Source organism: Bubalus kerabau, chromosome 6 (assembly GCF_029407905.1).
Source record: "Bubalus kerabau isolate K-KA32 ecotype Philippines breed swamp buffalo chromosome 6, PCC_UOA_SB_1v2, whole genome shotgun sequence".
NCBI lineage: Eukaryota > Metazoa > Chordata > Mammalia > Artiodactyla > Bovidae > Bubalus > Bubalus kerabau.
Window position 1 is genome coordinate 80,945,921 of NC_073629.1, and position 13,155 is coordinate 80,959,075.

A 13,155-nucleotide genomic window follows, 5' to 3' on the forward strand; every position below is an offset into this window, starting at 1 on the left:
GTTCGTTTCCAAGGCAAACCATTCAATATCACAGTAATCCAAGTCTATGCCCCAACCAGTAATGCTGAAGAAGCTGAAGTTGAACAGTTCTATGAAGACCTACAAGACCTTCTAGAATTAACATTCAAAAAAAGATGTCCTTTTCATTATAGGGGACTGGAATGCAAAAGTAGGAAGTCAAGAAACACCTAGAGTAACAGGCAAATTTGGCCTTGGAGTACAGAATGAATCAGGGCAAAGGCTAACAGAGTTTTGCCAAGAGAACACACGGGTCATAGCAAATACCCTCTTCCAGCAACACAAGAGAAGACTCTGCACGTGGACATCACCAGATGGTCATCATTGAAATCAGATTGATTATATTCTTTGCAGCCAAAGATGGAGAAGTTCTATACAGTCAGCAAAAACAAGACCGGGAGCTGACTGTGGCTCAGATCATGAACTCCTGATTGCCAAATTCAGACTTAAATGGAAGAAAGTAGGGAAAACCATAGACCATTCAGGTATGACCTAAGTCATATCCTTTACGATTATACAGTGGAAGCGAGAAATAGATTTAAGGGACTAGATCTGATAGAGTGCCTGATGAACTATGGAATGAGTTTTGTGACATTGTAAGAGACAGGGAGACGAGGAAACAGGCAGCAAGACCATCCCCAAGAGAAAAAAATGCAAAAAAGCAAAACAGCTGTCTGAGGAGGCCTTGCAGATAGCTGTGAAAAGAAGAGAAGCAAAAAGCAAAGGAGAAAAGGAAAGATATACCCATTTGAATGCAGAGTTCCAAAGAATAGTAAGGAGAAATAAGAAAGCCTTTCTCAGTGATCAGTTGAAAGAAATAGAGGAAAACAATAGAATGGGAAAGACTAGAGATCTGTTCAAGAAAATTAGAGATACCAAGGGAACATTTCATGCAAAGATGGGCTTAATAAAAGACAGAAATGGCATGGACCTAACAGAAGCAGAGATATTAAGAAGAGGTGGCAAGAAAACACAGAAGAACTGTACAAAAAAAGATCTTCACGACTCAGTTAATCACGATTGTGTGATCACTCCCCTAGAGCCAGACATCGTGGAATGTGAAGTCAAGTGAACCTTAGGAAGCATCACTACGAACAAAGCTAGTGGAGGTGATGGAATTCCAGTTGAGTTATTTCAAATCCTAAAAGATGATGCTGTGAAAGTGCTGTACTCGATATGTCAGCAAATTTGGAAAACTCAGCAGTGGCCACAGGACTGGAAAAGTTCAGTTTTCATTCCAATTCCAAAGAAAGGCAATGCCAAAGAATGCTCAAACTACCGCACAATTGCACTCATTTCACACGCTAGTAAAGTAATGCTCAAAATTCTCCAAGCCCGGCTTCAGCAATACATGAACCATGAACTTCCAGATGTTCAAGCTGGTTTTAGAAAAGGCAGAGGAACCAGAGGTCAAATTGCCAACATCCGCTGGATCATGGAAAAAGCAAGAGAGTTCCAGAAAAACATCTATTTCTGCTTTATTGACTATGCCAAAGCCTTTGACTGTGTGGATCACAATAAAATGTGGAAAATTCTGAAAGTGATGGGAATACCAGACCACCTGACCTGCTCTTGATAAACCTATATGCAGGTCAGGAAGCAACAGTTAGAACTGGACATGGAACAACAGACTGGTTCCAAATAGGAAAAGGAGTAGGCCAAGGCTGTATATTGTCACCCTGCTTATTTAACTTAAATGCAGAGTACATCATGAGAAACACAGGGCTGGATGAAGCACAAGCTGGAATCAAGATTGCCGGGAGAAATATCAATAACCTCAGATATGCAAATGACACCACCCTTATGGCAGAAAGTGAAGGGGGAACTAAAGAGCCTCTTGATGAAAGTGAAAGAGGAGAGTGAAAAGTTGGCCTAAAGCTCAACATTCAGAAAAGGAAGAGCATGGCATCTGGTCCCATCACTTCATGGCAAGTAGGTGGATAAACAGTGGCTGACTTTATTTTTTTGGGCTCCAAAATCACTGCAGATGGTGACTGCAGCCATGAAATTAACGCTTAACTCCTTGGGAGGAAAGTTATGATCAACCTAGACAGCATATTAAAAGCAGAGACATTACTTTGCCAACAAAGGTCCACCTAGTTAAGGCTATGGTTTTTCTAGTGGTCATATATGGATGTGAGAGTTGGACTATAAAGAAAGCTGAGCACCGAAGAATTGATGCTTTTGAACTGTGGTATTGGAGAAGACTCTTGAGGGTCCCTTGGACTGCAAGGAGATTCAACCAGTCCATCCTAAGGGAGATCAGTCCTGAATATTCATTGGAAGGACTGATGTTGAAGCTGAAACTGCAATACTTGGGCCACCTGATGTGAAGAGCTGACTCATTTGAAACGACCCTGATGCTGGGAAAGATTGAGGGCAGGAGGGGAAGGGGACGACAAAGGATGAGATGGTTGGATGGCATCACCGACTCAATGGACATGAGTTTGAGTAAATTCCGTGAGTTGGTGATGAACAGAGAGGCCTGGCATGCTGCAGTCCATGGGGTTGAAAGAGTCAGACACAACTGAGTGACTGAACTGACCTGAACTGAACAGCCTCATAGTATTCCTTTGTGTTGATACTCTTAATTTTGTTTACCGAGCCCTCTCTTGTGGGACATTATATTTTCTTTTTCTATTTCAGATGGTCCCACATCTTCTACATATATAATTATGAATTGCCTGATTATATTTTTACAGTAAAAGGGTATAACACCATCTTTGAATGCTTCCCCTGCTTTGTTTGTTCAGAATCTTAAAGAGAAAGGTTTTTTTTATGTTATGAAGCAGCCTTGAGCTACTGTTTTTTCATCTCTTATTTTTCATTGGAGGGTAGAGTTGGAAGCCCAGTGCTGGGTTTTAAAACTTTCTTGTTTGATAGTTGATCTGAACCTTAAGATGAGTATGAGCTTATCTTTCTGCCTGGTCTTTGAAAAAATTTGATCTTCAGATTTACTTTGGTGATTAAACAAGTAAAACCAAATGCCTCTTAGTTTGTGGCATTGAGGAGTACCTGGTTTGTGTCCTTCCTGTAAGTATCTCTTCACCAGGGCAGCTAATAGACTAAGCACAGAAATTTGATGAAAAGAATTGCCAGTGGCCCTCTTTCTGTAACTTGTTTTGGGCCATTCTGCAAGCTCTGTACTAGGCACTGGTGATACAGAGATGGGCGACATGGACCTTGTCCTTAAGGACCTCATAGCATGTGGAAGTGAGAGAGAGACAGACATTTGAATAAGAGGTTAGTAATTCAGTGTGCTCAGTGCAGTGTGGTGAGTTTGAGAGAGAGCATCTAACTCAGGAGATGGGGAGGTGGGATGGAGGTTCAGTGGAGGCTTCCTGCAGGAGGTAATATCCAAGCTGAGTTCTAAAGAAAATTGAAGTTTGCCATGAAAGGGATAAGGTGCGAAGGTACTCCTGGTGGAGGATCAGCCTGAGCAAAGGCAGGAAAATGAGAAAAATTACATTGGTGGTGGGTGGACTAGGGGGTAGGTAATAGGAAGATGGCAGCTTTGTGGATTTCAAGCCTGAAGTAAGAGACTGAGGGTGATGTGAGATGAGTCCTGTGAAACTAGCTGGCCAGGTGAGGGAAGGCCCCTATAGGAGCTTAGAGTTGGTCTCTAGATTAATGGGGAGTCTTTAGAGGGTCTGATGTGTGCTTTGGTGGCAAAGTGAAGGTTGGCTTGGTAGGCAGGAGGAAAGTAGGAACCTGGGGTCAGAGAAGTTAGTTTGAGGCCTTTGGTGTTGGGGTGAGGGGGAGAAAGAACACATAAGGCTTTCTCTAGTTTCCCCCTCTTTTCTCTCTGCATCCAAGGTTAAGTTGCTGAGGTTGGCTCTTTGATTCTAGTTTCTGTCCCCACTAAGGGGCCTCAGGTGAGTAACTTATTTGCAAACTTCTCACCCGTGGGTTCTGACCTTTGAAAGCAAGGCTTCTCGCTCACATTCTGGTGCCACAGAGTGCAGCCCATTGACCTCCCCGTCTGTGGGGTGAAGGGGCCTGGCTGCACTCATTAATTCTCATGACCTGTCCATGTAGTTTATGAACACGAGTCCGTAGTCCTTTTGTGTGTACTGTCTCAGAGCCACCCCCGAGGTAGATTCTAGAGGCATGAAGATAAGTAAGGATAGTTAATGCCCTCACTGAGCTTGTCATTTACTGGGAGATAGACATAAAATTAAAAGGCAGTATAATTTGTGCCAGTAGGTCTAGTGGTAGCAGGAATATTAGTAACATTAACATCAGTGGTTCCAGAATGAGACACATTTTTCAGCTGTAACTTATGTGGAAATAGAGAATATAAATTTAGGTCATGTCTAAATCACTCTGATTTTTGAGAATATGGTATTACAATAATTTATTCATTAGAGTGCATAATTGATTACCTTCCATGGTTGCTCCTGCTGTAAGCTCCCATGCATTTGATTTTCAGGGAGGGAAGGAGCAGGAGGGAGGTCCTTATCTAATACCATATCTTTCTACTTGCTTCCCTTCAAAACACTCTTTGACCAACTTTTAGCACCTAGAATGACCATGTAATCTCATTTTCCTTCCACTCCAGTATCTAAATATAAAAGAGGACTGCAGTGCCATGGCTTTCTGTGCTAAAATGAGGAGCTCCAAGAAGGCGGAGATGAATCTGGAGGCCCCTGAGCCGGGGGTGGAGGTGCTCTTCTACCTGTCGGATAGGGAGCCTCTCCGGCTGGGCGGTGGAGAGTACACGGCGGAGGAGCTGTGCATCCGGGCGGCGCAGGAGTGCTGTGAGTACCAGCAGCTGCCCAGGGCCCTAGCAGGGCCTGGTCTCTGCCCCTGGCAGCTCCACTGGGGGGAAAGAGGGGTGGGCTCTGGGGCTCAGCTGTTCTGCCCAGCCTCAATCACTGACTGACATTCAACCTTAGGCCGGTGAATTTAATTCTGAGAATTTCACTTTTTACTGTCTTCACTGCAACGTGACTTATTCCTTCTCTGTCACTAATGGGGTCTGAGAAAATGATGCTTAGTTTTCTAATTTCCCCTGTATCTATGAAATTGGAATAATGTCAGCACTAAATGAATAAAGCACAAAGTTACAAGCTCAATAAGTACCATCCCTCAGTATGTTAATAATTTAAAACTTCTGAAAAATGTGATCTGTCCTTATGCGCTGCCATGGCCTGCCTCTTTTGTGCCTGACACCCACCTCCCTGCCCCAGCAGTATCGTGATGCTAAATTGAAGTGAGAAGTTAAGTGTCACTTTGTGGCTTGGTCAGCTTGCCAAGTTGTGAAAAGGAAGGACAGTGAAGCGGTGAACAACACAATCCTTTTATATATATATATATATATATATATATATATATATATATATATTTTTTTTTTTTTTTTTTTTTTTTTTTTTTAAAGTGAGGCTTGTCTTACTAAAGTTAGCCCATTGCCCTCAGAAGGTGGGAAGCCAAACTAACAAAATAAAGCCCTTTTCATTATTTAAACTTGGGGTCATTGGCAGTTTTTGCCTACCTGCTTTTAAATGACAGGTAAAGTTAATTGATAGAAACTGAAAGGTCTAATCCACTTGGAGCTTGGTGATGGTTGTACAGCTTTGTAAATATATGAAAGTTCATTGAATTATACACTTAAAATGGGTGAACTTTTTGGTATGCAAATTTCAGTAAAGCTGTTTTTAAAAAATCAACTCATTTCATCATGGTAGATTCACTAGCTATGATGGCAGGTAGCCTGATCCATTGCTTTACTTACATCATCTTTATTCCTCAGAGCAACTCTGAGGATTATTACAATGGGGGTAGTGGGGGGATTGTATGGCTGTTGCCAGAATAAGCTATCTTGTCTCAGAGCCAGCCCCGAGTTAGGTTTGTCTAGAAAACCCATTTTCTTTCTGATCTGTCTTTCTGCTTAAAATTCTTTAAATACCAGAGTTCAAATAAAAAGGGAGAGGTTGGTGTGACAGCAGCTTTAAAAGTATTTGTAATTATTAATAGCCAAACAACTAGATGTAAATTGGTGGTTCTAAGACATTTTTAAAAACATTTTTTCCCCTTTCTCTTAAGATTTGGTTTATGGTGTTTATTCTCTTAGCCAAGTGTCTTGCCATTAACATAGTAGCTATAAACCTTAGTTTGTTAGCAAGGATCGTTTGTGCAGAATTGTCAGGCTGTAGTTAGTGAGAAGTTGAGGAATTGCTGTTACAAGAGGTAAGAGGGAGAGCCTGTGAATCTGAAGACAGACTCAGCCCCTATATCCTGTTACTCTGAGCTCAGGGTCAGTTTGGGGCATCAGTTTTTAAGCCCAGTCTGTAGAGGATGCGGAGAAGGCGATGGCACCCCACTCCAGTACTCTTGCCTGGAAAATCCCATGGACGGAGGAGCCTGGTGGGCTGCAGTCCATGGGGTCGCTAAGAGTCGGACACGACTGAGCGACTTCACTTTCACTTTTCACTTTCATGCATTGGAGAAGGAAATGGCAGCCCACTCCAGTGTTCTTGCCTGGAGAATCCCAGGGACGGGGGAACCTGGTGGGCTGCCGTCTATGGGATTGCACAGAGTCGGACACAACTGAGGTGACTTAGCAGCTGTAGAGGATGATTATTAGCTTTTGTAACCAATTCAGGGGATTGTTGCAGAAATTAATATATGAATATGAAATACCACAGATTCTTGTAGCTTTTATTATTATTATGGTACATGATGTTTTGGGGGCAGTATTCTCATTTTTTAACCAATATGCTGCTGCCGCTAAGTCGCTTTAGTTGTGTCCAACTCTATGCAACCCCATAGACGGCAGCCCACCAAGCTCCCTCGTCCCTGGGATTCTCCAGGCAAGAACACTGGAGTGGGTTGCCATTTCCTTCTCCAATGCATGAAAGTGAAAAGTGAAAGTGAAGTCGCTCAGTCGTGTCCGACCCTCAGCGACTGGACTGCATGGACTGCAGCCTTCCAGGCTCCTCCGTCCATGGGATTTTCTAGGCAAGAGTACTGGAGTGGGGTGCCATTGCCGTCTCCGTTTTACCAATATAGATAGGATAGATTTTTGTTCTTTTATCTCTCATGATTTTACCTCCCTCGGTAGCTCTATCTGGGTTTGAATGCCAGTCTTGCATTTTACTAGTTGAACAACCTTGAATCAGACTAAATCTCAGAGTTTCTTTGTAAAATGGCAGAAATAATACTTAACCACAAGAGGTATTAGGAGAATTAAAAGGTAGTAGATGTAGAGTATGCTAGCCTGATGCCTGATACTAAGTCCTCAGTAAATGTTGGTACTATGTAGGTATCTTTGATTTTCTTTTTTTAAGTAGTGATATTGTCTGGATCAGACCTGGGATAGAATTGTAGACTTATCTATTTGATTACAGATAAATTATGCTTCAAATACGTGTTTCATATTCAAATATGGATATCTATAAAGAAAAGCTAGGTTTCCAGACCAGTCCACAGAAGCCAGTTTATGAATGAAAATCCGTTGTTTACCTGAAATATAGTCCTAGTAATACTGGATCCAAAAGCCATTTAGCATAGTTTCCAATGGAAAATGCTCTTTGAAGTTTAGCTCCATCTTCTCTGCTACATGGAGTAGTGTAACTCTGAAGAAATAACTCCCAAATAACTTGAGAAACAGAAGTTGAGGTATTCAGCAGAAGCATGAAGAAGCCAAGAAACCTGTAACTACTTAGTGTATGCATAGGAGAGAGTCCCTGCCTAGCTGGGCAGGGTCCGTGGGGGCCCCCGTCAGTGTCCATCTCTCTCCACGCATCTGCGTTGGGAATCAAGTGCCAGCTACCTCATGTCCCCCCCCGCCCTCCTTTTTTTTGTTTGCCATACAAGTTCATTGTATCTTTGTTTGAGGCCTGACCACACATGAAAATATCAACAATAATTGATTATTTGTAATCATTCTCCTACCTTCTCCCACACTTTTAGATTACAGGTGTGTGTAATTTTAATCATGGGCTCAGAAGTTGAGTGGAAAGGTACTTTCCTGGCTTCATCATCTCCCTAATCTCTTCTAACATCCTTATATCAAAGGAGGTGGTTAGTTGAATAGGGAGGCAAGGGAGCACTTGTAGGGAGGCAAGGTCACCTGTGGTCAACAGTTATGCTCTTGCTAGTTGGCTACTAGTAAAAAATACTTCAGTAACTATACAAAGTACTTTACAAGTGTATTTACCATTAATGGTAATAGATTTTAATCACTTTGGTTATTTATTCCAACACACATTTCACACGCTACTGCCAGGAACGTATTTGCATGTTTAATGTGTAATCAGAGTATGTTAGAACTGCTTAAACACTTTGTAGGAGATAGATCAAGGATTTCTCAAATTCTAAGAGTGCTTCTCACTGTGATTAGCAAGCTGAAAAACAGGTGGAGTCTGGGACTCTCTCAGATGGCCTTTTTTTCTTTGAAGCAGAATTTGGTAAGACTGCCACAGACACTGTAATGAGAAATATTATTAGATTTTTATTTTTAAATGGTTTTTTACCTGGTTTGCCAGGCACTATAGTCCATATTCCTGGGGAGCCACAATTTTTTATTATTATGTTTAGAACTGCCTGATTGTGCGTGGTTCAAGTTGTATTTAGCTCTAAGAGGATGCAAATATGACCTGGATTCTTTTTGAATGAGAGAATTGCTGGTCTTTGCATATGTGGTACTTTGGAAAAAGATGGCCAGATCTATCTGTCTTTAATTTTCTGATCCATTCTTTACTTTTCCCCAGGTATCTCTCCTCTGTGTCACAACCTCTTTGCCCTGTATGACGAGAACACCAAGCTCTGGTATGCTCCGAATCGCACCATCACCGTGGACGACAAAACGTTGCTCCGGCTGCACTACCGGATGAGGTACGGTGCCTGCCCGGCCCCCGTGTGCAGTGGCGCCCGGCGGTTAGCCCGGAGGCTGAGTCGCTTACCAGGAGGCACTGTAGTCATTTTTGTGATCTGTAAGTTTTGTATATGCTTGCTGTGAGAAAGGACTTCTTCAGTATTTGGAAAACAATTCAAGATGAGTTTGATCACCTTCCTCTGCTGCATTTTAGAAAAGAAATCATTAAAAAGCACAGGGTATTTTGAATAGAATTAGTACCTTACAGTAGAGTTTTTCATTCAGCGGATTATGGTTATGAGTTTAATTTAGAGAGTTATGACCAGAATTTTTTTTAGAGAGAGAGATGGATGAGAATAGATAATATCAGCATATATACATAACCTAAGAATATTGTTTTTAGATCTGTAGTTTGAGATTAATCTGTATGTTCTAGGTCATGGTATAATAAAATGTTTCTTAATATATAATCCGTATGTATTAGCTCATTGTATAATAAGATGTTTCTTACTAGAGAGCTTGAGAAGCACTGCTAAAGTGGAAACCTAGAAATCCTGGCTTGGTCTTGTTCTAAAGAGGTGGGTGTTTCAACCCACTGCCTGAGGACTTTGGTCTAGTGGGGCTATAATTTTTCTTCTAGTGAATATTTTATCTTTCCTCCCATATTGTAGACTTTGTTAAGTGTCACATAGTCTCCTAAGGTGGCATAGTCAGTACTTCATCACTATAATCTCTTGAGTTTATAAGCATGTTTGATCTGTATGTTGAATTGTAAGTATGTTTATGAGATACTAGTTAACCACAAGCTTCCCTTTAGCTCAGTTGGTAAAGAATCTGCCTGCAATGCAGGAGTTCGATTCCTGGGTTGGGAAGATTGTCTGGAGAAGGAAATGGCAACCCACTCCAGTATGCTTGCTTGGAGAATCCCATGGACAGAGGAACCTGGAGGGCTGTAGTCCATGGGGTCACAAGAATCAGACACAACTTAGCAACTGTTCACTTACCACCAGTTAACCACAGGTTCACAATGTATTTAGCAGAGAAGCTGATAAATAGGGTGAATCCTTTAGGAAAAGAATCTTAACATACCTAGAGGGGATTAAGTCAGTGAGTTGGCTCAGGTGCTACTGGAATGCAGGGTCATGTAGAACAGCCTGGGGATCTCAGAGGCTCTCCACAGTCCCTTTACTGCTATTTCCACTGAGGGGTCAGTAGAGTTATTACCATTCTGCAGTGGCTGGGTGTTTTTCTCAGCGGAAGCTGAACCAGATGTACGTTCTTTGATAAGCATCCTGGGCTGACTTTTCTCCTCCCTCCTCACTCACCCTCGGTCTGACCTTGAGAGGTGTGTGTCATGAGAGATTTCATGCCCCAGGTTTAGGGAAATGTTCGTCCCACCCAGCTGAGCCTTCGGGCTAAATTTGGATTTATTTTTCAGAGTGTAATCTTGTTTCTGTGTCCTGGGGGTTGGCTCTGCAACCCAACATTGAAGCATGTATTTGTAGCTCGGAGTCTGGGAAGGAGGCTTGTCACTCAGTTCTAGTTCTTTCCCTCTAGGTTTTTAGACTCAGCTTCTAGAATGATAGAATATGGGACTTGGAAGGGACTTGAGTTTGCCTGATTCAGCTCTTCCTGTTTTTTAGGGGGAAACTGATGTCCAAAAAAGACAAGTGAACTCAAAGTTACATACATAATGACTCGTCTTGTTAGCACTAGAATCCTCTTGGTTGGTCATGTGAATGCCTCATGATGAAAAGCTGTCTTTCACAGCGCCCCATTTCTGTTGGGAATTCCCAGGTGGTGCTAGTGGTAAAGACACACCCCAAACCCCATCGCCAGTGCAGGCAATGTAGGAGACCCAAGTTTGATCCCTGGGTTGAGAAGATTCCCTGGAGAATGAAATGGCAACCCGCTCCAGTATTCATGCCTGGAGCATCCCATGGACAGAGGAATCTTGTGGGCAACAGACCATGAGGTCTCACAGAGTTGGATACACACACACGTTCCCGTTAGCTGCCAGGAAGTTCATGGCTGCCTCATTTTCGGCAGCTTGACTTTGTACCTCACATTGCGCTTCAACAGGATATTGCCTTGTTACCACAAACTCTTTGAACTTGGAAAGATCCCACCCTAAGCTAAAACATTTGCATTACAACAAACTATATAATTTTGAAACCTCATCATCTCCCCACTAAAGAAGGTGTAATATGAAAATAAATGTTGGTGACTATTTCAGTGGAATCCCAGCTCTATTTGGGGCAGTATTTTTGTATTTTAATTATAGTTTTCTGCTTTCAGATAATTTTTTAGCTATTGTTTTATGATTTAGCTTAATATAAGACAAACATATTCTTTATTCCTTTTAAGAAAATCTAAATGAATTTCACTATCCATTAGTCAGATTCTATAGAAACCTAAAGAGAGTTTGTTGTATATAATATCTGTACATAAGCTTAGATTATGTAATCATCTGTAGTATAATTTTCTCAAAAACTTACAAGGAAGGCATATCTCTCATTGATGGGTCTATCTGTCTGATGATCCCTTCCTCCCTCCTTCCTTCCTGCAGTATTCTTCCACATCATTCTGCAAAGGAATATAGTCCATTATCATACTACATTTATTTAGGTCATCCTTAATTTTTTTCCATTAGCATGTTGTAGTATCAGGAATTGGTGGCCCAGGTTTAATAATTAATTTTGAAAGGAGTGTACAATTTCTGTCTTGAGGGTACTTACTGGTTTAGTCTTAATAGCAATTAAGTAGGTGTTGATTTTTTTTTTTCCTTGAAACATTTCCATTGTTACACTTATTATATGTTTTTCTTGAAGTATAGTGAATTTGTAATTTGTTTCATATGTATAGTGTAATGATTCAGTCTATTTTTTAAAAGAGTTACTTATTTTACTTTCTGGTTGTGGTGGGTCTGTGTTGCTGCGTGCAGGCTTTCTCTAGCGGTGAGTGGGGGCCGCTCTCTGTTGTGGTGCGGGCTCCGCGCTGCAGCGGCTGCTCTCGCTGTGCGGTGCTGGCTCCAGTCACTCGGGCTTCAGTATTGCGGCTCCTGGGCTCTTAGAGCAAAGGCCCAATGCTTGTGGCTCACAGGCTTAGTTGCTCCATGGCATGTAGAATCTTCCAGATCAGGGATTGAACTGGTGTCCCTTGCGTTGCAAGGTGGAGTCTTAACCATTGGACCACTGGGGAAGCCCTGCGATTCAGTATTTTTTATTTAAAGTTATTACAAAATAATGGCTATATTGCCCTGTGCCATATAATATATCCTTGTTACTTATGGAAGATGTTGATTTTGGCAGTCACTAATCTAAAGGTTTTTTTCATTTTAGTGTCTTGTTAAATAGAGAGCTCTCAGTCTCTAACTATAGGCAATTTCCAGAGAGCCAGCCTTGTTTTAGGCTCCCTTCAGCCTTTCTGTAGTGAAGACGTTGTACATTGCCTTATCTTGTTGAACATCTTACCAAAAGGATTCCAAGGCAAGGCTGGTCTCACAGTACTCAAAGACGGCAACCTTGGAAAATGTCCTTGTTCAGTCCCAAGGTGGTATGCTGGGTGCGTGGCTCTTTATCATAGAAACTCAGCAGGGATGTGGGAAATCCATAGTTCCTACTGGTTCAGGGAAAATCTGTCATCAATTCTGCCCTTTCAGACAGCTTCCTCTACCCTTGACATCCCTTTACCTCATTATCCCAAGTAATCTTCCATGCGTGCTGCATGCTAAGTCTCTTCAAAGAGTCGTGTCTGACTCTTTGCTACCCAATGGTGGGCCCACATGAGAATACTGGAGTTGGTTGCCATATCCTCCTCCAGGGGATCTTCCTGACACAGGAATCGAACCCTCATCTCTTAATGTCTCCTGCATTGGCAGGCAGGTTCTTTACCACTAGCGCCACCTGGGAATCCCAGAAGTGAAAATGTTAGTTGTTCAGTTGTGTCTAACTCTTTGCGACCCCGTGGACTATAGCCTGCCAGGATCCTTGGTCCATGGGAGTTTGCAGGCAAGAATACTAGAGTGGGTTGCCATTTCCTTTTCCAGGGGATCTTCCCAACCCAGGGATTACACCCGCATCTCCTGCACTGGCAGGTGGATTCTTTCCCACTGCACCACCTGGGAATCGTATCTCTTTGTGAGAGGCCTGCTTTGAGCCTTTGTGTATGGAGTGCTTGGCACATAATTAGCACTTGGAAGCTCTGAGTTACTCTCTTCATCATCCTATTTAGACCTCTCACCTGTCTCCTCCCAGGCAGGACCACCCAGAACTTATAGTAGATCATTAGCTTATTGTATGAATGATGAGAATGCTCCA

General features: G+C 42.2%; 1 protein-coding gene across 5 annotated transcripts in view; it reads left to right on the plus strand.

Annotated features, from left to right (window-relative positions):
• The window catches only part of JAK1 (Janus kinase 1), a 135,534-nt gene that overhangs the window by 81,129 nt on the left and 41,250 nt on the right, over nucleotides 1–13,155 (plus strand). For all 5 annotated transcript variants that reach the window (XM_055585583.1, XM_055585581.1, XM_055585584.1 and 2 more), the window contains 2 exons: nucleotides 4,580–4,778; nucleotides 8,733–8,856. In XM_055585583.1, coding sequence (XP_055441558.1) covers nucleotides 4,580–4,778; nucleotides 8,733–8,856 — 323 coding nt within the window. The remainder of the gene's footprint in view (nucleotides 1–4,579; nucleotides 4,779–8,732; nucleotides 8,857–13,155) is intronic.